Source organism: Poromitra crassiceps, assembly GCF_964638095.1.
Source record: "Poromitra crassiceps genome assembly, chromosome: 15".
Lineage (NCBI taxonomy): Eukaryota > Metazoa > Chordata > Actinopteri > Beryciformes > Melamphaidae > Poromitra > Poromitra crassiceps.
Genome location: NC_139634.1, coordinates 37000201 through 37027044, shown reverse-complemented (window position 1 = coordinate 37027044; position 26844 = coordinate 37000201). Strand labels below are relative to the sequence as shown.

Genomic DNA, 26844 nt, shown 5'->3' with positions numbered 1-26844 from the left:
ATCCCAACAGTTACAAGTCCTGTTACAGTGTCCTGGAGGAAAACCATGGACTCCAAAGACTGTTAGGAGGAAGTCAATTAGACAAACTGCTCTCCCAGAACAAGCCACGCCAGGCAAATTTACTGGAAACAAGTTCTTTATTTATGTATGTATGACAAAACCATATACACACGACTATTATCGCTCCATAACAGAACTGACAACAAAATACTGTTTGTTGGATATGTTAGCAGAAGGCTGTCAAGCTTGATTTTGGTATTTAAAAACAAAATTTTGGGATGAAGTAAAAAAAAAAAAAAAAGCCAGGCCTGTTCCAACTTTGAAAGAAAATTCAAGTGGTGCACATGATCGCATGTGTCTACAATGTTTACATTCATCTCTTAGTGCGCGAGACAGCTCACAGCCAAATTTACACACAATACAAAATAACAAAGGGCGAGTAGTTGTATTTTGGCATCTCCCTGAAATGCGTCACATGCTAAGCTAATGCAATCACACGACATCAAGAAAATATCCCTTTTTAATATTGTCTTTTTTAAGACGGAAAAGTCAAAGCACTTATCAAAATATATAAATATGAACTTTGTACCATAGATGTGATTATGTTTCCAAGCTGCAATCCGGGGCCAGCATGAGTATCGTGTCAACAGGTACTGTGCTAACAAAGGTGTTGACTAGTGTTAAGGTCCGGCAACTAGGCGCCTGTTAAAGGATATCATGGACGGATAATAAAATCTAAATAAAACAGCCAGTCATTGAGGCAGACAGCCTTCATCCTACCACCAGACACATGTGATGGTTGTCTGCCTCAATAAACAGCCGTTTTATTTGTTAGTAAGTATTAAGTTGTCTGCATATACTGCTGAAATTCAGAAAAAAACGGTAGATTCCCTGCCTACCAACACGAGGGTCGCAGGGGATTTTTGTATTTCACTGTTACTTTTCAAATCGTCACTTGGGTGTGAGCAGAAAAGGTCTCGACACCATAATTGAATGGGTCACTCGCTTCTCTGTTGCAGACCCATTTCATGATTTAGTTTGATAAGACAAGTGTATTTCACATTAAAATCACCATCACCTGCAGCGCGACATCACATGACTTCGCTGACCCAGGAGATGCATCTTAAAACACTAACAGTCACCGATAACAGCCTCACACAGTGAAATATGCATGGCTGTATTCAAAATACCATCACCTACTCTGACAAAAGGAAAATAAATATTTGGTGATGAGAAGAAAACCATTAGACTGATCACATAAAATTATTTAAGAACTACTGGAGACCACCAGCTTCAAGACTGTAAATAAACAAGTGTCTAAAATGATAGATTTACTCTTTATATGCTGGTCATTTGGTAAGAGAACGTCAGATGTACAGCAACACATTTACCACACATCACTGGAAAAAACGTCACCTAATTGCCAAACAAGAATAATTTGCATCTTATTCAAAGTCAGTGAGGGTTTTTCCACTTTTTAGACCAAGAGCTAGTTGTTTCAAAATCAACTGACAACTATTCAAGTTACCACAAAAACAAATAAATCTGGCTTTTTCTTTCGCCATACAATACCTCAGGTCCACCTGATTTAGCCAACCTGGTGTAGTGAAACCCACAGGAAAGTCAAAAAAGTGCAACATCAAAAATGCACGATTAAGTGACAACGAGAACTTAACGGAGAACTTAACGGAGAACCTGAGCGAGTTCTGCTGGGTTCTATCTCCCGTCGCACACCATCTGGATGATGAGGTCGCGTGCGTCCTGCACGCCCGAGCTAAGCTCCGCCTCTCCTTTCCTCACGTGGGTGCCGATGAGGAAGAGTTTCCGCTGGTCTCCCGCCTCGATCAGGAACAGAGCGTCATGCAGGTCTGTGATGCTGCAGGCTCCTGGAAGGTCCTGGGAAAGGGAAGGAAACCATCATCAGACTCAAGGTGGGTTCTGTTAGCAAAACACCCGTTATACACACGTTAATCCCCAAATCAAACAAATCCTCTTATCAAATCCCCCACCCCAATGGTAGGTGGCACAGTGGCTCAGTGTTTGGCACTGTCACCTCACAGCAAGAAGATTGTGGGTTCGAATCTCCACCCTGGTCCTTTTTGTGTGGAGCATGCATTTCTCCCTGTGTTGGCGTGGGTCTCCTCCCACAGTCTACAGATATGTTGTGTTTGTGTAGTATTGCAATGTATAGATAGTCTAGTCAAATGTATGTAACCTATGGTTGTGTGTAGATACAGTATATGATGTAGTATATGACTGTGATGATGCTATGTAAAGACCTTTAATACATGCTTGTGTGTTAAGGGGCTATATAAACATAACCGAATGATGTTCAGTGACGTTCACTCATACTCGACCAGCTGAAGAAATGTCCCTTTACCTTTCTGTCGAACATCATAACATCAATTCTGTATCAAATTTAGAGGACCTGAAATGATGGAACTCCCTGAGTTTGACACTGAAGACGACAACTTCTCTGAGTCTGCCAGCATTCAGATCACAGCTGAAGAAGCATGTCATTCTGCCATGAGCCCTGGGAAGATGCTTCTGGGTTGTTGGATGTGTGTGGATGTATCTGTATATTCTAGGGTGGTTCCTTTTTTCCTTCTTTCCAGGGTACGTGTGTTGGCTGCGTTTGATTTTGTGATTGCATTTTAACTATGTGTGGTTCACCTACGCAAGTTTATTTTTCCTTTTGGGTTTGTTTCATTTTCTAAAAGGATTGTCACTTTTTCCTTTCCTTTGGTACGTGTGTTGGGTGTGTTTGATGTGTTTTTGTGATCGCATTTTAACTGTGTGATTTGTTTGCGTTTGTTTATTTTTGCCTTTGTTTTGTTTAAAAAAAAAAAGTGTTTTCACTATTTGATTTCTTTTGAGAGGACTGGTTCAAGCCCTTTGGGCTTCCCTTCTCTCCCAGCACTGAAATTCTTGTCTTGTTCACTTGTGTACTGAATGTTTACACAAGATGCAAATAAATAAATAAACAAATAAACAATGATGTCATACACATCCCCATCCCCTCTTCCCAGATCGACAAAAGTGTCGATCCCAGAGCCCAAAGTGATTCTTAAAATCAAATCTCAGCATTTGTGAAGCTGTAACCAGCAAATGTTTTGTATTTTTTTTTAACTTGATAAAGGAGTAAACCTAGGTAAAACTGGTTTTCTGACGATCGACAAATCGTTTCAGTACTAATACAGACATACAGATCCTTTCCAAAAAATTTGAATATCATGGAAAAGTTACTTTTTTTCCATAATTCCTTAACACATTGACTGCCAGCCGTTTTTTTTTGCTGTAGGTAGCTTCTGCCAAGCCGTTTTTTGAGGATTATGGCTCATTTTACAAGAGCCGAGGATTCGTTTCAGCTTGGAGTTTGTGAACATACAATATCTCAAAAGTACTAATAGAATGTGTACTTTCTCTGTCTAAAAGAGTTAGTTTGTAGAGTTAGTAGTTATGTAAGCATTAGCAGTTGAATACAGCATGGTTTTAGCGTCAGAAAGAATATTCAGAGATAAACGGCTTTTTGTGAAATTGGATGGAACAGTCACTTTAACCATTCATTTTTGGCTCTCTCTCTCTCTCTCTCTCCCTCCCCCTCTCGCTCTCTCTCTCTCTCTCCCTCCCTCTCGCTCTCCCTCCCTCTCTCTCTCTCTCTCTCTCTCCCTCCCTCTCGAGTTGCTTCAACTCCTCCCTCCGTGGGCGGACAAGCTTGTCACCAGTCAGTGCTTTGCTGCTCTCCTGTGCCTGCATGTCTGCACGGCCGCTGTTTGAGGAAGTCGGGATGGACTCGCTCGTTTGGAGTTTTGGTTGAGAGAAGCTTTTGCGATTCTGGTCATATTTATGCTGCGTGTTTCAAAGTGTGTTCCTCCACCTGTAATCTATCACCCGATCATAGTAGATCGGCTGAATCTATTATGTAAATTTGCAATCCCGCATCGCCAGCAATCAGCGCGAAAAGCGTTTTCCCCCATCCATTTTTCATGAGAATGGCTGGGCTGAGAATGGCGTGACAAGTTAAAAAAATGCTTTCCTTCCTCTAGCCAGGAGAGCACTGTTGCCACTTAGTGGGTCGGTGGAATGGGTTGTAAACGTTCGGTGGCTCCAATAATTATATAAGAGATGTAAAAGGGTTAGATGCACAACCCACCGTCAAAAAAAAAAAATCGATGCCAAAAACGTGTAAACACGTTGTTGGCAGGGAACAGCTGGATTCTGAAAACGTGTTCATACGTTGTTGGCAGTGAATGTGTTAAAAGTGAAACTTTCATAGATTATAGATTCATTACACACAAAGTGAAATATTTTTAGCCTTTGTTTCATTTTTCATAATTTTGGCCTACAGCTCCAGAAAACCCCCAAAACAGTATTTAGAATAGTGTGAAGAAAATCAGTACTTCTCAGTTATGACTGACTCCAGCCTCAGTCCACTCCCTCTGAATCTCTGACAAATTTTTTGAATTGTCTTTGCTTGACAATCCGCTGAAGCCCACGGTCATCCATGGTATTTCCATCATATTCAAATTTCTTGGAAAGGATCTGTAAACTATTATGTTTTTCTGTCACCTGTTTGTTGGCCAGTACCACTAGCGGCAGGCAGGGGTCAGAGTTGAGCAGGTCGTGCAAATGTGTCTTGGCCAGAGGGAAGAGGTCGGCTCTGGACGAGTCCACCACGAACACCAGGACCAGAGCTTTGGACATGTAGCGCTGCCAGTAGGGCCGTAGCTCCGCCTTACCGCCAACTGCAGCCAGAGACAACACAAGACTATTACTCAATTACTCACAAATATTAATGTATTGTCATGGTTTATACTTTTTGGTTTTGAGGTTTTTGGTCGTTCAGTGCGTTTTGTGTCAGAAAGTATGACAAGATTGTCTTTCACAACAGCAAATATCACCATTATGCGAAATGACAATGGGGTCTGCACGCAAAATGTGTAAAAATACAGTACGTTTTTCAGTACTGAAAAACAGTTGAACAGATAACTGATAAAAGTAGTAGAACATACTGAATTCAATTTTCATATTTTTGTTCTCAGACTTTTGATACTTGCATAGGAAACCTGCATTGGAGTTAGTTTCCACATAAAGTAAGAACATCACATATCAAGGCATGTTCCTCAATCACAAAGGTACGTCTTCCACTTTCCTTTTTTGTCATCAATCAAATACATGACATTTGCTGTGTGTGACATTTTTAAGAGGGTAATTTACTACAAACCAACAGTAAATACACTTCTATGCTGCATTTCACATTTTGTGCCTCTGAGTTGGAGATTGCAGAAAATCAGCTGGATTGCTTTACGGCACAAATCAGGATGAGAGCACTGTTCTATAGGACCTCCTTGGAGCAAGGAGCAACATTTGCTTTAAAACCAGGAACAATGGGGTTGATGGGAAATGTAGTCTTAGTTTTGAGAAACTGTAGCACAATCATCTCCACCGTGATTTAATTTGTTTATGGTACCGTAAATTCCGGACTATAAGGCGCACCGGTCTATAAGACGCACCTTCAAAGGTGACTATTTTTTTCTTCTATAAGCCGCACCGGTCTATAAGCCGCGGGTGTTTTGATGTTTAATTACCATATGTAAGGCTTCGTGCACAGAGGGGATTGTCGGGAAAGAGATGGCTGTTTGGGGAAGCTCCCATTTATTAACATTTCAACAAAACAAAAGTCAGGTCACTAATCCCCAGACAAAATCACACATTGTGGTATTTTTTGTTTTTTTTACAGTGCACACAGTGTCCGCGGTGTGGTGAAAAGAGGGCAAGAGAGGAAATTAAAACAGAAGTGGATTTATAGTTAGAAAGAGTGCTAAAGAAGAGAGAATTCCGTTTTTTTATTTTTTATTTTAGTTACTCACAGTACTATTGACCAGTCCAACTCAAAAGATATTCGGCAGTTTCACTTTGAGCTCTTGTTCCGCCGCTGTCCATCAATGGTTATGACGAGTCTCGCTGGGTACAGTACGCCAAAGCGATATCCATTGACTCGATGATGCTGTTGTATGTTGCGCGTTTCTGTTGCACCAACGCGGAGAGGTCCTGCCGGACGAAAAAGCGCGTACCCTCCCAGGTGAGGGGCTTCTTCCCCGCAGCCTGGAGGATGAGTTGACGGTCGGGCCAGCGGAGTAGGCAGATGAAGATGGCCCTCGGTGGCAGGCCGGGGTCTGGACGTGGCCGAGGCGCCCGGTGTGCCCTGTCCACCTCTGGTGGTTTCTCGCCTTCCTTCAGGTCCAGGATGTAACACAGGATTTTGCCACGAAAGCGTCCATGTCACCAATCTCAGCTCCCTCTTTTACATTGATCAGGCGAATGTTATTTCTTTTACTCCTGCTGATTAAGTCATCAACCTGCGTGTGCAGGGTTTCGATTTTGCATTTTATCCATTTTCGGACTCACTGTGTTGTTTTTGTCCTCCAGTGCGCGGATGCGCTTTTCCGCATTATAAACTCTGTTCACGGTTGCCTTAGTTTCTTTAGTGAGTGAGTGGATGGACTTCTGCACGTTTTCAAACTTGTTTTCAAGCTGCTCAAAACCTCTGAGCGATGTCGGACTTAATCGATAGTGTTTCACGGAGTAAAAGTTTAGCCCAAGCGGTGTATCTCCAGCCTCCAGCAGGTGAGTCATTTCCTCATTCATGGCGTGATTGCTTCGTCTTTTTCTTTCTGCTTACCTGTGTTGTGTTATGTTATGTTATGTTATGTTGTTAAAAGAGGGCAAGAGAGGAAATTAAAACAGAAGTGGATTTATAGTTAGAAAGAGTGCTAAAAAAGAGAGTTTTTTTTTTTTTTTTGGGAAAAAATCCATAGATAAGACATACCGTTATATAAGCCGCAGGGGGCAAAAAAGGCCAAAAAACGGGAAAAAAGCCGCGGCTTATAGTCCGGAATTTACGGTAGTTAATTTGACAGAGATGAAGTGATGTTTTAGAATGCAACATTATGCACCTTGAATACAGTGGTTCTCAACCTTATTTGTTTCAGGGAGCCCTAATTTGGTCCACATTGGAGCCACGGACCCCCATTTGATGGAATTTTGTCTCTTGGACCTGGGAATATTTTTTGTTGTTAGATGTGATTTTGTCTAGAATTCCATGACTATCTGCAGAGAGATGGCAGTGAAACTGTGATCGGGGTGGTCATTCTTCTGCATTCTGTAATTTTGTTAACTTCTCATAATGAAATCACCGAAGTTTGGCGGTTCGTCGATTTGCTGGGGACCCCCTGGAGCCCCTTAGGGGAACCCGTGTTGAGAACCACTGCTGTAACACACAGTACTAGCAACGCATCCAGAATCAGATGACAGTTGATATTTACTCTCTAGGAAGCCGATGTGCAGGTCTTCTCTGTTGATGGACACGGCGTTGAAGCCCTGCGTGGGCTGCACCTCCTGCTCCAGGCTGCCAGTGGAGAAGCAGTGCAGCAGGCTGGTCTTACCAGCTCCGTCCAGACCCAGAACCAACACCTGCTTCCTCTCCTCCACAGGTCGAGACTGAGGGCACACAGGGAGACACTTACCAATACACATACACACACAACCTGACGTTTACCGTTGATGATTTTAGATCAGAGTTCACTCGAGAAATCATATCAAGATAGTCCCAGGAGCTACAATGTACCCATTGTAGCTGCTGGGAATATCTTAATATGATTTCACATCCTCTACATTTGGCCAGTTATCCATAAGAACATTACGAAAAATACAAACCAAACAACAAAACTAACTCAGAAACACGCCACCCATCTTTCCACCAGTTTTTCACTGTGGTAAAGTGTTTTAGGGTGGATTTGATCCTTTTAACCCATCTTGCTTGCCATCTTGATCCAAAATCAAAATCAACCGGGCCTGTTCAGCATTTTTATACATGAATTGCTTTGCTGTATCATACGGTACACCTGTATGGAAGCATCAACATTCATAGCCCCATAATGTTCTGCTGTTCTCCGTTCCTCTGCGATCCACTCTAAATCTGCAGTGTTCCATAAGGAAATTGGGGGGGGGGGGAGGGTCGAGCTGTCAAAACGGTCTCCTACCCGTCTCCGATGTCCGATCGCAGATCCAAAGATAAAATAATCTCCCTATGGAAACGGAAGCCAGTAGTTTAGGCGGGGGTGTTAAAATGATATTCCTGCATGAAACAACCGTTTAAAGGCAGTCTTTCCACAGCCTGTGCCGAGAAGCGTCCCAGTGCCGACAGGAACCTTGGGAGTTTGAGTATTTCATGACATGTTTTGCTTCCCAGGTGTGCTGGATTTGATCACTGTGCCACCGTATCCGTGTGACTGCAATTGATTTTTGCTCGCCGCGTGCAAGCGGTGCGCCATGATAGTGAGATCGAACACACCCTACTGTAAATTCGGCACAGGCTGTGTGGAAAGACTGCTTTTAAACAGGAATATCATTTCAACACCCCCGCCTAAACTACTGGCTTCCATTATTCCATAGGGAGATTATTATATCTTCGGATCTGCGATCGGACGTCGGAGACAGGTAGGAGAGCGTTTTAACAGCTCGAGCTCCCCCAATTTCCGTATAGAACGCCGTGTGATGCTAATTTAGAGTGGCTCGCAAAGGAACGGAGGACAGCAGAACATTATGGGGCTACAACATTCAACAGGTTTCTACACTCATTCATACAGGTTTTTCCTTTAATTTGTCTCTATGCCTGTATATGGATGTATGGGCATGTATAATAATGTCATCATGAGACATGACCGAAGTACACTGCAATAAAAAAATCTATCTATGGTTTCTCACTTTTGTCTCTCACTTACTTCTAGATCCTTATGATACAAGTTGTAGCTGTCATAGATTGTGTTGCATAGTTGATTTGATTTCTCTACTGTTGACAAAATGTGATATTGTAAGTCGCTTTGCATAAATGACATATTCATGTACTGTAATACAAGGACCAATGTCCTGATGAAGACACACACACACACGCACGCACACACACACACACACACACACACACACACACACACACACACACACACACACACACACACACACACACACAATGTAGCAACAGTTGTCAGGAAGGCGCGTCCTATCATAAACACAGCAGCCTACCTCTCTCCTCTCTGGCGCCTTCTGCTGAATCTGCTCAGTTGCAGCTGCAGCGACAACAGTCTCTTTGGCCGCCGTCTCCTCTCTCTCCTCTGCATCATGCACGCTCTGAACGCTTCGCTCTGGTTCTGTGGCGGCCTCTTTCCTCTCCTCCCGGGCCGAGCAGGGAGGAGACGCATAGGTCCAGATGACATAGGCGAGTCCCCCGGCAAGTGCAACCGAGGCACCGAGCAGCCCCGCTTCTCTCCAGCCAGGCATGGCGCGGCTTTATAATACACTACTACTCTTTAGTTCAGCTAAATAAACAAACGCCGTGTTCAGCCGTCATGCAGTCATGTTGTGAGTTTTGGCGAACGTGCAGCTGCTGGTTTCCTCAACAAGTGGATTAAGCGGACAGGAAGCGCAGGGGAACTTCTCTGCACGGCATTTCCGGGCTGAAATGTGTTGGTTTTTTACTGGTGCAGTTCTGCAGAAAGACCACTAGAGAGCAGCAGCGGGAGGGCGCTCTGTAAACGTATTGATCTTGCTATTAAGGTATATTTCACGTCCATAAATGCAAAACAACAAGTCGAATTTTGATTATATCTGTGATGCTAAATACACAGTGTGTCTGTGACTGATTCTCAGTTGTGGGTGTATTTATTTTATATCGCTTATCAGGGGGGAAGAATCCTCTCATATTCAGATTCACAATAGCCACAGGAAGTAATCAGATTACAAAGAAGGATTTATTAATTAGAGCAAGTATACAGCAGTCACATCAAGACAGAGCAATAGACTCTTCTCGCGGGGGGCATTTTGTGCCAAAAAGGCAAAATAAACACAGGTGGAAGCAAAACACTAATGAGGGTTTCCAACTTCCATGATTGGAAAATGGCCCCCGGGAAAACGGTCCATACATAGGGGGGGAGGGGGTAAATTCCTTATTTATGGGGGCTTTCGGGTCCCGTTGAGGTAGATGGCAGTTGGGAATAAGTTGCCCGTGATGAGAGGTTCTGGTTTTGCCAGACCTCAGTCTCCTGCCAAGGGGGAGTGCCTCAAAGAGTATATATTTGCATACACTTTAAAAATGTGTCAGTAGTGGAAAAAGAAGTGAGACAAGATCATTATTTAATACATTTTGTTTATTAGCAAAATAAGTGTCACATTTAAAGCTTATTAATACAGGAAGTAACCAGACTCATTATGAAGGGAAATCAACTAATTTGATTTATAGTAAAACAAAACAATCTGGATATAACTTCTCTGCAGTCCGCTCAGGTTGGACCATCCTCAATGAAGCCAAACATCTCTTCAAAATAAGACACATGATTTTAGGTGGTCATATATGGTGCTCCTTTCAAAGAGCACCGCTAAACCATTTTACAATTCAGTGACTGTCCCAATGACTGATCATCACCCCATGAAGGGAGCCGTCTGGTTGGTCCTCTGCAGCGGCACCGTGTCGTGGTCCGGGGCACTCAGGGGCCAAGCCTGGAGGTTGCTGGTGGCCTCCTCCTCTGGCACCCCCAAGCTCTTCCACGTGCGGGCCCGTAGCGACACAGGCCTCCTGCGCCCCCCCAGTGTCGCTCCCTCCTGGCTGTGCCCCTCGCCCCCCGAGCCGAACGAGTCCACTGTGTGGGCCTGCCGGTGCCTCCGGGACTTAGACGCCTCCTGGTAGCTGCTGTAGCTCTTGTCCTTGATGGAGGACAGGAGCCTGGCCCTGCTGCTGGACTCCGTCTCCATCGGGGTTTCCTCGTCACCTGAGCAAGGTTATATACAGTACTTAAATACATCTAAACAAAAAACTAAAACTAGGTGTGAATCTCCCCCCCCCCCCTGGTTGCTGTGAGACTGGTGGATTTACGTGCGGATACTTAATGTCCAAGACACACTTGGTAAACTGAAGTCTCGATAACTAGGAACGCTGTAGCACTTGATAGCTGGGTCTGCAAGGTTCAAAGATGGGAACTGTTGCAGAAGGTTGCCGTGAGGTTAGTCTATGAACAGACTAACTACAGAGGACTTGCAGAGCACACCCTTATAGGTCCCGACTATGACATCACACTGCGTTGTGACATCATCAGTAAGGCCATCAGAGACGACATGATCATGAAATATGACATCATCACCGTCGACCACCCAATGAACAATGATGACAACCTAACAGCGTCCAGTAACGTAGTCAGATAGTGATGTAGTCGTGACATCATCCAACAGTTCGTACTCATGGGGGATATGTAGGTATGACATCATCTAACACCCCCCCCCCGGACATACAACTAAACTTTAGAAGAAGAAAAATCAAACTGTTCTGTAGCCTACTAAACAAGCAAATGGTAAACAATAAACATGTGCCCCACTATGCACAAAGTCAACATTACAGTGTGAGTGTATAACAAACAAATGGACAGACGTTGACTGATCCATAGTCCCCCTTTGGCGGGGGACAACTACAGTAAAAATATCAGAGAAAAGGTCTTTAGTTTAGTACATTTGTCAACACCACAAGGATGAGGTGGCATTGGTGCATAATGTTTATTGTCCCCCACCAAAGTGGGAACTATGGATGGCCTTACAGTTAGTTAGTTACACTGTAATGTTGAATTTGTGACACTAGGGGGCAGAATTGATAATGAATGGGACTGACCTTTGGAACTATTTTACATCAGTGTCAGTTGTTTGGGACTTGGGGCTGGGATGTCTACATGATTAAGTAAAATCTCCTTCACAAAGTGTTGTGTTACTTGCCATTGACAAATGCCGCCCGTATTATAATAAAAACTAGAACTAATAGGCTACTCAAATAAAAACGACACTGTCTGAAACTAAATATTTTTAAGCTAAACTGAAATTAGCAAACCCACTCTGGAAACTAATTAAAACTAATTAAAAATGTAAAAATACCAAACTAACTCTGCACCTGAGCGATCGGCTTGGTTCTCAGCTGAGAAAGTCTTCTCCTGCCAAGAGCTGAACTCCACCGCGCAGTTGGACAGGCGGGTGGTGAAGTCTTGACGGGTCATGGCCATGTGGCAGTTCTCCTCCAAGATGGCCACCTTCATCTTCTCGTAGTGGCTCTGGATGTTGGCCAACTCCCCAAGCGTTTCCGCGGAGATGAGGTCTTGAACCCTCGTGGTCCTTCCAACAAACGCCGTGTGCACGGGCTCCATCTTGGGTTTTCTCTGCTTGTGGAAGGTGAGAAGGTGTGGCATGGCAGTGTAGTGTATGGCTTTGGTAGCAATGAGCTTCTGTAATATGTAAACCACATCATAGTGCAGAGAGTTCACTGAGTCTCTGAGGAACTTCTGGACGTGGACCCAGTGCTTCAGGGCGAGTCTGATCTTCACCGGCGGCAGGGCGAGTTGGGTGTGGTAGAAACTGTACATCAAATACAAGCCTCCTACTTGAATCTGGTAGCTGTAAGGCGGAAGGAAGTACTTAACAGATGTAGCCAAGGAAATTCTGCAGAATTTCTTCATTTCACCCATCTGGCAGATCCCTGTGAACACATCTGAGAAGGCCATTTCCCTCCAAATGGCTGAAAACAACTCGTACCTCACGGAGTCCGTCTGCTGGAATCGACCTAGCAGTTCCTCCACATCTCCTGTCAGAGCCTCGCAAAAGAACAACAGGGGCCGAGGCATTCTGTCCTGCAAAACAAACCTCAGATGCTACAGCTGCAACTCACACAGGGGGCTGAAGTCTGATTGATCACCAAATCAGAGCAGGTGAACCTCGTTGCAAAATCGCCAAACGAGAACCTGTTTCTCATCACAGCGTCCCATCCCAAACCCGAATTGAGACGCTGTAGTTACAGAATCGCTGTCAAATTCTAATAATATTCTTGTTTTGCTGTGATATCTCTAGCTTGTATCCTTCTAAAATGTACAATTGGATTATGTAGATCCCTTTTGTAATGAGAATCGAGTCTATTGGTTGGGAGAGTCTAAATGTGATTGGGGTTAAATTTACAGTACGTGGATGGGGCTCTGAGGGCTCAGGCAAAGTCACAAGTATGTGTGCTAGCTTGCCAGTTTAACTGGAACTAGAGCTACCCAGCTAGCTTAATGTAACGGTTAGCTACCATATTGGAGGCAACCTGCCACAACAACTCATTCTCCCAGAAAACCCTTTGAGCAAAGTAAGTGGAACAGGATCGGGCCATGTTGCTCTTGAGAGTCTAATGGTGAGTGTGGAAATGTTAACAACCATACGGTCGTCCGAAAATAGAGTATTGTCCTATGTGTGTGCGTGTGTCGCATTTGAGTCCCAGGTGATGGACCACACATCAATCCATGTTTGGATTATAGCAGGTGCAGGTATCGTGTTCAGATTCCCCGGAAGCCCGGGAAAAGTTGAGCCGTCACAATAATTTGGCTGGGATGATTGAAGTTGTAATATAAAAATAATTTATTATAAAACTTACTGAGATAGAAAAATATAAGGAAAAAAAAAGAAATGAAATAGTAAAATGACCTGTACCAGAAGTACACTTGGAATAGGAAATTCTCCATGGAAAATGAGCCATAGCCTACCCAAGATAGCCTCTCAGACTGATTCCAGTTAGCTGACAAGCAATGGTGAGTATGAGTTTGGGGTGTCTGTTTTTAACATAATAAAGACTTCCTGCTTTAGGGTGTTCACCCTTCAGATGTCAAACAGTCAAAAGTCAAGTTTACTGCATGCTTCAGAGAGAGTTCAACAGACGTATTGTTGTGGTTAAACCACACATCGCTTCTTGTAACTACTCCGCTTGTCAATGCAGCTCAAAAAGATTAAGTATACTGTATTTCATCAAGAACAGGAAGTCTCCATTTGCACCTGCACAGTCTGTCTGCAGTCTGCACCCTGCAGCCCTTACACTCTTTAAACAACTTACTGTAGGCCTATTTCTACACACAGGGAAAGTCATTTTGTACTCATACTCATCTCCAGTATACTTAATAATGGAGGAGACTAGGCCAAAATGAGACTAATAAGTCAAAGGAAAGGCCTTTTTCTACACACTGTGCAACACACCTCTTTCTCATTCAGTCTTCTCATTTGCAAATTATTATTTTTATTTTACCACAAAAAACACACCCCCTCCCTCATACACTCATTACATGACATTACATAATTTAGCAGATGCTTTTATCCAAAGCGACTTACATCACATTTTGTCAACAGTAGAGAAATCAAGATGCAACACAATCTATGACAGCTCCAACATTTTGAATGAATAGAGAAGCACTTTATAAAGTAGTTTGAGAAAGAATAAGTAATTTTTTAAGAAGAGAAAGATGTTGGACAAGACGGGCCCAGGTGGAGCATTCACTCCATCCCTAACTTCACCCACAGTAAATTACATGGGTATATCGTACAAATAAAAGAAACCAACCTTCTTCCTGAGTGTGAGTCAGATTGTAGGCCTACTTGAGTCTGGTACCCACTTTGGTTGGGTACCAGACTGACTTTGTGTCAGTTCAGTTGTACCTCCGTGTAACAAAGTGAGATTCCAGACTCAGATTGGGATCATTTTAGTTGTAGTTTTAAATTTGACAAACTACAATTTGAGAGTAGTAGTTGAACTACTTTCCATTGGGAAGTAGCTAGTAATTTGGTAAACTACAGTTTTAAAGTAGTTTCCCCATCACTGGCAGCAGCCTATCATCATGTGTTAAGTTGTGGGTTCAAATCCAGGCTTGTCTTTTCCAAAGTCTTAAAAACTCAAAAGCAAGGGGCAGAAATTTCCAGTCGAACACTCGTCCATTGTGATTTACTTCAAAGACCTATTTCTAAAGGTCTCCATACAGACTATATTATTTACTTTGTAAAGACATTTTTACATTGATGTTAACATTCTACAATCCAATGCCAAGATTTTATGGCTGAGAAACAAACAAACAAATAAATGACTGAACTTTTTATTTTATTTTGGTTGGACAGAGAGAAGCTGGATCCAGCTGCAGACAGTGGAGGGCGCTCTTCAGCACGTTAGATGCAGCGGTGTTTCTTCAGATTACCAGACTGAGTGAACATTCTCTTACAGCGCACACACCAGTAGCCCGTTCCATTGTGAATGTGTTTGTGTGTTGTTAGGTTACTTGACTGACTGAAACTGCTTCCACATTGGTCACAGTGGAAGGGCTTATCTCCAGTGTGAATGCGTTTGTGTGTTGTTAGGAGACTTGACCGACTGAAATTGCTCCCACATTGGTCACAGTGGAAGGGCTTCTCTCCAGTGTGAATGCGCTTGTGTGTTGTTAGGCTACTTGACTCACTGAAACTGCTTCCACATTGGTCACAGTGGAAGGGCTTCTCTCCAGTGTGAATGCGTTTGTGTGTTGTTAGGTGACTTAACCGACTGAAACTGCTCCCACATTGGTCACAGTGGAAGGGCTTCTCTCCAGTGTGAATGCGTTTGTGTGTCGTTAGGTGACTTGACCGACTGAAATTGCTCCCACATTGGTCACAGTGGAAGGGCTTCTCTCCAGTGTGAATGCGTTTGTGTGTTGTTAGGCCACTTGACTGCCTGAAACTGCTTCCACATTGGTCACAGTGGAAGGGCTTATCTCCAGTGTGAATGCGTTTGTGTGTTGTTAGGAGACTTGACCGACTGAAATTGCTCCCACATTGGTCACAGTGGAAGGGCTTCTCTCCAGTGTGAATGCGCTTGTGTGTTGTTAGGCTACTTGACTCACTGAAACTGCTTCCACATTGGTCACAGTGGAAGGGCTTCTCTCCAGTGTGAATGCGTTTGTGTGCTGTTAGGTTACTTAACCGACTGAAACTGCTCCCACATTGGTCACAGTGGAAGGGCTTCTCTCCAGTGTGAATGCGTTTGTGTCTTGTTAGGTTACTTAACAGACTGAAACTGCTCCCACATTGGTCACAGTGGAAGGGCTTCTCTCCAGTGTGGATGCGTTGATGTGCTCTTAGGTCACTTGAGTCTCTGAAAGATTTCCCACACTGCTGAGAGGAGTAAGGTCTCTCCCCTGAGTGAACTCTCTGATGACGCTGTAAGTTGTGAAGTCTTGTGAATGTTTTGTCACACTGCTGACAGCGGTGACATCTGGGTCCGCTGGTGTCTCTCTGTTTCCATAGAGAAAGGTAAGAAAGAATCAGGACAGTGTGTGTGTGTTGCAAAATCAGTGATAAAATTGATTTTTTACTCACCTCTTCTGAAGGATTCATTCCAAAAACTTTCCTCTCCTCCTCTGACAGATGTCTCTCTTCCCACCAATCAGCTCTGACATCATCAAACAGAGACATACGGTAAGGCAGGGAACACCCACAAAAACAGCAATACTAATAATAATATATTAACTAGAATAATGCTAAATGTCCTGACGAAAATGTAATTGTGCTTGCTGCCCTCGACTCCCCCCCCCCCCCCCCCCTCGATCCAGTAATGCAGCCCCAATCAGCAATGTGTAACTAGGACATCTCTAGGCGGTTGAAAGGATGTACTAACTGGTTGCTAGGGTATTTCCGGCTGTTCACTAGGACGTTTGTAGATGGTTGCTATGGTGTACTAAGCAGTTATGGGCGGGCCTATGTGAGTAGAAACGGGACGAGCCAAGGAATACAGTTCAAATGTTATGGACCAAAACGTCAAGAGGGCTGTTATAGCGCCACCATCAGGTCAATAAGTGTAATTTTTTAGATCACAGCAATGAGTAAAAGTGGGCGAGCGAAGGAAACCAGGGAAAAAATAATTTTGATTGTAGAAGCTACGGTTCCAAAGTTATGGACCAAAACGTAAAAAGGGCAGTTATAGCGCCACCATGTGGTCAATTGGTGTAATATTTTAGGGCAGAGTAGAACAGTAATCTATGAACATATGGACCCAATTTGTGAACAGTCGCTATTATGGTTTGTGAGCTACAGGTACTTCATGTTGCTATAGCGCCCCCTATAGGCGAAATGACAAAACTGTTTTTAATCAGTTCAGAGTACATCCCTGCACACCTGTACCAAGTTTGGTTCGGATTGGACGATGCTTTCCGGAGTTATGGCGATTTTTGTGAAATAGGCCCTACCCACAGAACTTTAAAAGTCGGTTATATCTCAGTGGTGCGGTCTTTCCAAAAACCGCGAAATCACTTTTGTGCAGGACAGTCCAGTCCACCCATGATGTGTGTCTTGGTTTGGCGGAGATTGGACAAAATTTTAAAGGAGAGATTGGAAAAAAAAAACGTTTTGAAAAAAAAAATCAAGATGGCAGAAAATGCAGTCAGACGGAAATGGGCGTGGTCTATACCAGTAGATGCGGAAGGACCCAAGGAATCCAGGGAAAAAATAATTTTGATTGTGGACCCTACCAAAAGTTATATAGACAGTCCGTATGTCTGGGAACGCCCACAAAATGTTAAATGGCTGGCGCGCGAGTGGGGTAAAACCGCCCATATATCTCATGGGCTGACTCACCAAAAGACGGTGCTGCGGCTCTAAACTACAGGTTTGGGGGTTCTAGAGCAGAACACAAGACGTCTGCTCAGATGTGCGTTTAGTGCGGTGGTTAAATCCCCGATCGTGTCTGCCTGGGCTGGGCTATCAGCTAAATTCTAACTTTGCTGAATGGATATAGAATGGGGTTTTTTACCCCACCCTGACCATGCCCCCAGCCAGGCTGAGCCAGCTAAACCAGCGTCTATGACGATACGTGGCCTCAACCTATGGACCAAAACGTAAAGAGGGCTGTTATAGCACCACCTTCAGTTCAACATACAGTAAAGTATGGAGGACTTCATAGATCTTGCCTTGCTCTCAGCAAGCACAATAACTATTCTGCTAAATTTCCTAAAGATAATTTAATTGTGCTTTCTGTCCTCGCGACGCCCCACCCTCCTTACAACACCCCTGCCCTTCGAGCCAGTATAAATACAGCCCAATCTGCATGTAGCTAGGACATCTCTAGACGGTTGCGAGGGTGTACTAACTGGTTGCTAGGGTGTTTCCAGGTGATCGCTAGGGCGTATATAGACGGTTGCTAAGGGGTACAAAGTAGTTGTGGGGGGAAATGAGCGGGTCTATGTTTTTCTTTTCTTTTTGTTATTGACGACTGTTCAATACAATTTATCGTTGGAATAGTACTATGCATTCATTAAGATTGTAAACATATACATATTCCAGAACAGCAAGGCTCTATCTAAAGTAAAATAAAAAGAAAGAAAAAAATATCTTTAAGGCACATTTTCACATTCAACAAAATAATTACAGTGTCCGATATGTAGAAATCTTCCCAATCTACCCTTTTTTCCACTGATAAAAGAAAAAAACAGATGCCGTGACACAGCACTATAAATCTTTATTTGCTTATGTGAATCAGCCAGTAGTGCAAGAGAAGAAAAATAACTTTTTAAGCTCATTTTTTAAACAAAAAGTGAGGGTTTCTGATTTTTCAATTTACAACAATGAATGTGGTATTTACCCATAATTATTATATTTATTACCATATCAGCTATCTCCTTGGAGAGGTTATCTTTCTATATTAGAATTTGATGTGCATTAAATGATGTGATATCTTCAATTTTGGTTCCAAGCCAATTCTTTAAGTTCTGCCAAAATTGTAGCACAATTCTACAGGAATATAAAATGTTTGATATTTTCAGGTCCTTCAAGACAAAAACAACAGGGGTCGACCTCAAAACCAAATCTTTTCCTTCAAGTTTCTGCAGCTGGATAATATCTATTAATAATTTTAAACTGGGCCGGCCTATGTGAGTAGAAGTGAGTTATTACGGGAGTTATTACGCACCACAATTTTGGCAAATATAATAAAGAAGAAGTAGTATGGAGGATTTCATAGATTGTGCAGCATCACAATAATTAAACCCCAAATGAAAAACGGACACATTTAAACAACACTAGTGCAGTGCCCGTTCACCCCATTATACCCCAACCCCTCCCTCCCCCCAGTCACACATCATGCACTTCACTGATCAACCATAGTGCACCTACAGCAAATCTCAGCATAACTCACTTGAAATGGTCTCTCGGTAATTCAGAAACTAGCCTACCTAATTAAGAGCAGGTCGGACAAAGATGTTTCTACACAAAATTACACAAGTGGGCTCTTCCTCTTCTTTATGAACCGATTCACAATGATGCATTAAATTCGGACAAGTTGTAGACCATTTTCTCCCCAATTGTACTTGGCCAATTCCCCCTGCTGTCCCGGTTGTTGCTCTACCCCCCTCTGCCTCTGAGTTGCAGACTAGCACACGCTTCCTCCGATAGATGTGCGGGCCGCTTGTTTTCACCCGACAGCGAGGTGTTTCCCTCCCCCAAAACAGGTGCCCCGACCAACCAGAGGAGGCACTAGTGCAGCTACCAGAACTCAGAGCCCACCAGCTTCCCACCTGCAGACACGGACACGGCCAATTGTGTCTGTAGGAACCGTGGGCTCCGTGGTGATAGGTGAGTGTTTTTACAAGATGCTCACAAGTTGAAAACCCCTAACTCCCTTGAGCTGTCCATGCATCTGAAATCCTATGGGTAGTATGTGTGTCTATGTATTACTGTAAGTGTTAAACAGCTTGTGTGCACGCGCACACAGGATAAGAAATAGATGTTCTCATTTTCTGTGAGGGTTTTGAGCAATGTAAATTGTGGTAATTTTATTTATGTATGTATGTTACATACATATACATACATACATACATACATACATACATACATACTCCAGAATGGCCACTCACCTACAAGAGTTATCCCAAGGCGCTTTACAAATAGAGCAGGTAGGAGACCAGGCTCTTTATTTTAGACCCAACAATTGAAATAATTCTCGCATGTGTAACGGAGTAAAATCTGCGGTGTTTGACATCGAAAATCGCGTTGACCAGGCGATAACAATGACATGAATTAAGACCGTCGCAGGCACACAGTACCACAGCCAAGCAGAAGCAGGAACTACAGTAAAACCAAAGAACGAGGAAATAAATCAGCCAGCAGCAACTAAACAGATCGTCAACAAGCACATTGCATTACGATAACAATCGGCAAAGTGATGAACGGCAGCTTGGTAAGTACATTTCACACTTAAAATAAAGCTGTATACAAAAATAAGAATATAGGCCTATATACAATAAATGTCGAGGAGCTTGGAAGATATCAACCTACCACGGGACTTGTGACAGCAGACTGAGGAAGTTTGTAAGGGGCGTACTCCTCAAGTCTGCATGGGTCTGATAAGAGTCTTAAAGGGGAAGCTGTCACATAAGTCAGTCAGACATAGGCCCCCAGTGGATTCAGTGACATTCATATCTATAACCATAATGACAAAGTGGAAACAATCCGTGTACCTTCGTCTCAATCCATTTTCGTTTCAAACCAAAAAGGAAAAAACTAGAAACTATTTTACAAAAAAAGCCACACCCTCTCCATCCCTATCCTCACATACAGTAAATTACTATATATCGTACAAATAAAATAAACCAACCCTTTTCCTGAGTGTGAGTCAGATTGTAGGCCTACTTCAGTAGATCAAAGTGAACACACACTCGGTGTCAGTTCAGTTGTACCTCTGTGTAACAAAATATTCCAGACTCAGATTGTGATAATTTTAGTAGTAGTTTTCATTTGACACGTTAAAATTTGAGAGTAGTTAAGATGTAGTTGAACTACTTTCCATTGGGAAGTAGCTAGTAGTTTGGTAAACTACAGTTTTAAAGTACTTTCCCCATCACTGGCAACAGCCTATCATGATGTTGTGGGTTCAAATCCAGGCTTGTCTTTTCCAAAGTCTTAAAACCTCAAAAGCAAGGGGCAGAAATTTCCAGTCGAACACTCGTCCATTGTGATTTACTTCAAAGACCTATTTCTAAAGGTCTCCATACAGACTATATTATTTACTTTGTAAAGACATTTTGACATTGACGTTAACATTCTACAATCCAATGCCAAGATTTTATGGCTGAGAAACAAACAAATAAATGACTGAACTTTTTATTTTATTTTGGTTGGACAGAGAGAAGCTGGATCCAGCTGCAGACAGTGGAGGGCGCTCTTCAGCATGTTAGATGCAGCGGTGTTTCTTCAGATTACCAGACTGAGTGAACATTCTCTTACAGCGCACACACCAGTAGCCCGTTCCATTGTGAATGCGCTTGTGTGTTGTTAGGCTACTTGACCGACTGAAACTGCTCCCACATTGGTCACAGTGGAAGGGCTTCTCTCCAGTGTGAATGTGTTTGTGTGTTGTTAGGCTACTTGACCGACTGAAACTGCTCCCACATTGGTCACAGTGGAAGGGCTTCTCTCCAGTGTGAATGTGTTTGTGTGTTGTTAGGCTACTTGACCGACTGAAACTGCTCCCACATTGGTCACAGTGGAAGGGCTTCTCTCCAGTGTGAATGTATTTGTGTGTTGTTAGGGTATTTGACTGACTGAAACTGCTCCCACATTGGTCACAGTGGAAGGGCTTATCTCCATTGTGAATGCGTTTGTGTGTTGTTAGGTCATTTGACTGACTGAAACTGCTTCCACATTGGTCACAGTGGAAGGGCTTATCTCCAGTGTGAATGCGTTTGTGTGTTGTTAGGTGATTTGACTGACTGAAACTGCTTCCACATTGGTCACAGTGGAAGGGCTTATCTCCAGTGTGAATGCGTTTGTGTGTTGTTAGGTGACTTGACCGACTGAAACTGCTTCCACATTGGTCACAGTGGAAGGGCTTCTCTCCAGTGTGAATGCGCTTGTGTCTTGTTAGGGTACTTGAGTCACTGAAACTGCTCCCACATTGGTCACAGTGGAAGGGCTTCTCTCCAGTGTGAATGCGTTTGTGACTTGTTAGGGCACTTGTGTTACTGAAACTGCTCCCACATTGGTCACAGTGGAAGGGCTTATCTCCAGTGTGAATGCGTTTGTGTGTTGTTAGGTGACTTGACCGACTGAAACTGCTTCCACATTGGTCACAGTGGAAGGGCTTCTCTCCAGTGTGAATGCGCTTGTGTCTTGTTAGGGTACTTGAGTCACTGAAACTGCTCCCACATTGGTCACAGTGGAAGGGCTTCTCTCCAGTGTGAATGTGTTTGTGTCTTGTTAGTTGACTTGAGTGTCTGAAAGATTTCCCACACTGCTGACAGGAGTAAGGTCTCTCCCCTGAGTGAACTCTCTGATGTTGCTGTAAGTTGTGAAGTCTTGTGAATGTTTTGTCACACTGCTGACAGCGGTGACATCTGGGTCCGCTGGTGTGTCTCTGTTTCCATAGAGAAAGGTAAGAAAGAATCAGGACAGTGTGTGTGTGTGTGTGTGTGTGTGTGTGTGTATGTGTGTGTGTGTGTGTGTGTGTGTAGGTGTGTGTGTGTTGCAACATCAGTGATAAAACTGTGATTTTTTACTCACCTCTTCTGAAGGATTCATTCCAAAAATGTTCCTCTCCTCCTCTGACAGATGTCTCTCTTCCCACCAATCAGCTCTGACATCATCAAACAGAGACATACGGTAAGGCAGGGAACACCCACAAAAACAGCAATACTACTAATAATATATTAACTAGAATATGCTAAATTTCCTGACGAAATTGTAATTGTGCTTGCTGCCCTCGACCCCGCCCTGGATCCAGTATATGCAGCCCCAATCAGCAATGTGTAACTAGGACGTCTCTAGGCAGCTGAAAGGATGTACTAACTGGTTGCTAGGGTATTTCCGGCTGTTCACTAGGATGTTTGTAGATGGTTGCTATGGTGTACGAAGCAGTTATGGGCGGGAAATGGGTGGGAGTAGAAGCGGGTGGAGCCAAGGAATACAGTCCAAATGTTATGGACCAAAACCTAAAGAGGGCCATTATAGCACCACCATCAGGTCAATGTGTGTATTTTTTTTAGATCACAGCAATGAGGTAAAGTGGGTGAGCCAAGGAAACCAGGGAAAAAATAATTTTAATTTAAAGAAGCTACGGTTCCAAAGTTATGGACCAAAATGTAAAAAGGGCAGTTATAGCACCACCGTGTGGTCAATTGGTGTAATCTTTTAGGGCAGAGTAGAACAGTAATCTATGAACATATGGACCCAATTTGGGAACAGTTGCTATTATGGTTTGTGAGCTACAGGTACTTCATGTTGCTATAGCGCCCCCTATAGGTGAAATGACAAAACTGTTTTTAATCAGTTCAGAGTACATCCCTGCACACCTGTACCAAGTTTAGTTAGGATCGGACAATGCGTTCCGGAGTTATGGCGATTTTTGTGAAATAGGCCCACACAGAACTTTGGAAGTCGATTATATCACAGCGGTGCAGTCTTTCCAAAAACCGCAAAATCACTTTTGTGCAGGACAGTCCACCCATGATGTGTGTCTTGGTTTGGTGGAGATTGGACAAAATTTAAAAGGAGAGATTGCAAAAAAAAAAATGTTTTGAAAAAAGAAATCAAAATGGCGGAAAATCCAGTCAGACGGAAATGGGCATGGCCTATATCAGTAGATGCGGAAGGACCCAAGGAATCCAGGGAAAAATTAATGTTGATTGTGGACCCTACGGCTCAAAAGTTATGGACCAAAACGTAAAGAGTGCTGTTATAGCACCACCATTAGTTCAACATATAAGTATGGAGGACTTCATAGATTGTGCCTTGCTCTCAGCAAGCACAATAACTATTATGCTAAATTTCCTGAAGAGAATTGAATTGTGCTTTCTGTCCTCGCGACGCCCCACCCCCCTTGCAACACCCCTGCCCTTCGAGCCAGTAAATACAGCCCAATCTGCATGTAGCTAGGACATCTCTAGACGGTTGCGAGGGTGTACTAACTGGTTGCTAGGGTGTTTCCAGGTGGTCGCTAGGGCGTATATAGACGGTTGCTGGGGAAATGAGCGGGTCTATGTTTTTCTTTTTCTTTTTTATTGACGACTGTTCAATACAATTTATCGTAGGAATAGTGCTATGCATTCATTAAGATTGTAAATATACTATTCCAGAACAGCAAGGCTCTAATAAAGAAGAAGAATAAGTGTGGAGGATTTCATAGACAAATAATTAAACCCCAAATGAAAAACGGACACATTTAAACAACACTAGTGCAGTGCCCGTTCACCCCATTATACCCCAACCCCTCCCTCCCCCCACTCACACATCATGCACTTCACTGATCAACCATAGTGCACCTACAGCAAATCTCAGTATAACAGCATAACTCTCTGTAATTCAGAAACTAGCTGTGGGGTATTTCAAAGGAAAACCCCACGCTGTTATTTACACAGACCAATCAACTCAGTGATCAAAGATGACAGAGACTCGAGTTTCAGTTTTACTTGTTAACAAGGAGAGAGTGTCTGAGCTGCACCTCTGCATGACTTCAAGACACTTCTGGTCTTTACTCTCCGTGCTCAGCCTTTTATTCACTTACAGACTAGTGATTACACAAGAAGCAACATGAAGAACTGGTCCTCCCAGTTCCTGCTATGGGAAACTGCACGTACGCATGTTCTCATCACACCCTAAAGACGGTTTGAACGTATATACCCTGTGGCTGTTAGAGCTGTTAACTGTAACTGCCGAAGGGGACTTCCTCATTCTAAAACTGACAAGTGAACACCCGTTCGCATAGTTTGAGGTCGTCTCATTTTTGCAGAGACACACATGAATGTTCCATTCTGGCACAGGCTGTACAATATACATATAGGACATAGGTCACAGTGCAGTACAGCATTCAGTTTAGCAGAGTGGCAGAGGTTACATGTTTAAGCAAGTTGAAAATACTTCTTTTAATCTCCAACACTAGCCTACCTAATTAAGAGCAGGTATGGTAAGAGCAGGTCGGACAAAGATGTTTCTACACAAAATGACACAAGTGGGCTCTTCCTCTTCTTTATGAACCGATTCACAATGATGCATTAAATTCGGACAAGTTGTAGACCATTTTCTCCCCAATTGTACTTGGCCAATTCCCCCTGCTGTCCCGGTTGTTGCTCTACCCCCCCTGCCTCTGAGTTGCAGACTAGCACACGCTTCCTCCGATAGATGTGCGGGCCGCTTGTTTTCACCCGACAGCGAGGTGTTTCCCTCCCCCAAAACAGGTGCCCCGACCAACCAGAGGAGGCACTAGTGCAGCTACCAGAACTCAGAGCCCACCAGCTTCCCACCTGCAGACACGGACACGGCCAATTGTGTCTGTAGGAACCGTGGGCTCCGTGGTGATAGGTGAGTGTTTTTACAAGATGCTCACAATTTGAAAACCCCTAACTCCCTTGAGCTGCCCATACATCTGAAATCCTATGGGTAGTATGTGTGTCTATGTATTACTGTAAGTGTTAAACAGCTTGTGTGTGCGCGCACGCACACAGGATAATAAATACATGTTCTCATTTTCTGTGAGGCTTTGAGCAATGTAAATTGTGGTAATTTTATTTATGTATGTATGTATGTATGTATGTATGTATGTTACATACATACATACATACATACATACATACATACATACATACATACATACATACTGCCAGCCAGGCTGACATACTCCAGAATGGCCACTCACCTACAAGAGTTATCCCAAGGCGCTTTACAAATAGAGCAGGTAGGAGACCAGGCTCTTTATTTTAGACCCAACAATTGAAATAATTCTCACATGTGTAACCGAGTAAAATCTGCGGTGTTTGACATCCAAAATCGCGTTGACCAGGCGATAACAATGACATGAATTAAGACCGTCGCAGGCACACAGTACCACAGCCAAGCAGAAGCAGGAACTACAGTAAAACCAAAGAACGAGGAAATAAAAAGCCAGCAGCAACTAAACAGATCGTCAACAAGCACATTGCATTACGATAACAATCGGCAAAGTGATGAACGGCAGCTTGGTAAGTACATTTCACACTTAAAATAAAGTTGTATACAAAAATAAGAATATAGGCCTATATACAATAAATGTCGAGGAGCTTGGAAGATATCAACCTACCACGGGACTTGTGACAGCAGACTGAGGAAGTTTGTAAGGGGCGTACTCCTCAAGTCTGCATGGGTCTGATAAGAGTCTTAAAGGGGAAGCTGTCACATAAGTCAGTCAGACATAGGCCCCCAGTGGATTCAGTGACCTTCATAGCTATAACCATAATGACAAAGTGGAAACAATCCGTGTACCTTTGTCTCAATCCATTTTCGTTGACTTGGGTGGAGGTTGGCGGTGGATGGGGCAGTGGATGGCGATTCACAGTTCCAACGTAGACGTAGCTCTCCAAAAAAACAGCCTACACAAGTGCAGGACAGTTACTATTCAGTCCATCATCACAAATGTCCATTGAATCTATTATATCTTTCCCACAATGTCTTCTCTTTTTTCAATAACTCATAACTTGTAGTGTATCAATTCAACTCAGTCTCACAGTAGAACAAATGTGAATTAAATATAAACATTTCAAAAAAATAATTATATACATTCTTCAGTGCAGATCATTATACAGTTCAACATATAGATATTATCAGGCTCCATATATATTTGACATGAAGCTAGTGCATGATAAGTGATGTCAGCCTTAACACATTAACAACACCACATGTGGCAGCTAGCTAGGCTGCAAGTCGAATGGCATCAAGCATAACACACACAGTACATCAGATAAGCAATTGCACACGACTCATAGCACACTTTCACATGTTCATGAATCATCTCATCATTTTCAAGTTATCCCGACAGGTTTTAAAGGCCTAAACATGTTAAGGAACATTGAGCTACAACCCCAACTCACCGGGATATCCGATGTTTATGTTCCTAATGATCCCTGGGCGAAGTTGCAGCTCCTTGTCAACTTCAGGTTACTTCGATTAAATCGATTTTCAAGTTCTAAACTCTTTTTTCCGAGCTGTTCA

At 43.2% G+C, this 26844-nt stretch overlaps 3 protein-coding genes across 5 annotated transcripts; all 3 read right to left on the bottom strand.

The window, feature by feature from the left end:
• Positions 1-314: 314 nt before the first annotated feature.
• Positions 315-9423, bottom strand: arl9 (ADP-ribosylation factor-like 9). The gene is made up of 4 exons (XM_083652322.1): positions 9082-9423; positions 7326-7500; positions 4570-4745; positions 315-1896 (listed from the first exon to the last, which is right to left on the bottom strand). Exons 1-4 carry the CDS (start codon positions 9334-9336, stop codon positions 1717-1719), a joined length of 786 nt encoding a protein of 261 aa, XP_083508448.1. The 5' UTR covers positions 9337-9423; the 3' UTR covers positions 315-1716.
• A 1050-nt stretch (positions 9424-10473) lies between these two features.
• Positions 10474-12704, bottom strand: LOC310790201 (snRNA-activating protein complex subunit 1-like; the record flags this gene model as incomplete). The annotated part of the gene is made up of 2 exons (XM_083651877.1): positions 10474-10820; positions 11981-12704. 2 exons carry the CDS (start codon positions 12702-12704, stop codon positions 10474-10476), a joined length of 1071 nt encoding a protein of 356 aa, XP_083508003.1.
• An 891-nt stretch (positions 12705-13595) lies between these two features.
• LOC310790530 (uncharacterized protein) lies at positions 13596-26844 on the bottom strand. Of its 3 annotated transcripts, XM_083652225.1 has the most exons (5): positions 26724-26844; positions 26119-26225; positions 22390-22462; positions 16219-16291; positions 13596-16134 (listed from the first exon to the last, which is right to left on the bottom strand). In XM_083652225.1, exons 4-5 carry the CDS (start codon positions 16234-16236, stop codon positions 15037-15039), a joined length of 1116 nt encoding a protein of 371 aa, XP_083508351.1. In that variant the 5' UTR covers positions 16237-16291; positions 22390-22462; positions 26119-26225; positions 26724-26844; the 3' UTR covers positions 13596-15036. The 3 variants fall into 3 exon arrangements, with proteins under 3 accessions (XP_083508351.1, XP_083508350.1, XP_083508352.1); XM_083652224.1 differs by lacking the exons at positions 26119-26225; positions 26724-26844 and adding an exon at positions 25937-25954; XM_083652226.1 differs by lacking the exons at positions 22390-22462; positions 26119-26225; positions 26724-26844 and adding an exon at positions 20167-20184.

What these genes read in the sequence shown, in the direction of transcription:
- arl9 (XM_083652322.1), bottom strand. Translation starts at nt 9,336, where the DNA reads ATGCCTGGCTGGAGAGAAGCGGGGCTGCTCGGTGCCTCGGTTGCACTT. An exon ending in AGGCGCCAGAGAGGAGAGAG is followed by an intron (nt 7,501 to 9,081) that starts GTAGGCTGCTGT and finishes GTGTGCCCTCAG; the next exon opens with TCTCGACCTGTGGAGGAGAG. An exon ending in TGGTACTGGCCAACAAACAG is followed by an intron (nt 1,897 to 4,569) that starts GTGACAGAAAAA and finishes TCCCTTTCCCAG; the next exon opens with GACCTTCCAGGAGCCTGCAG.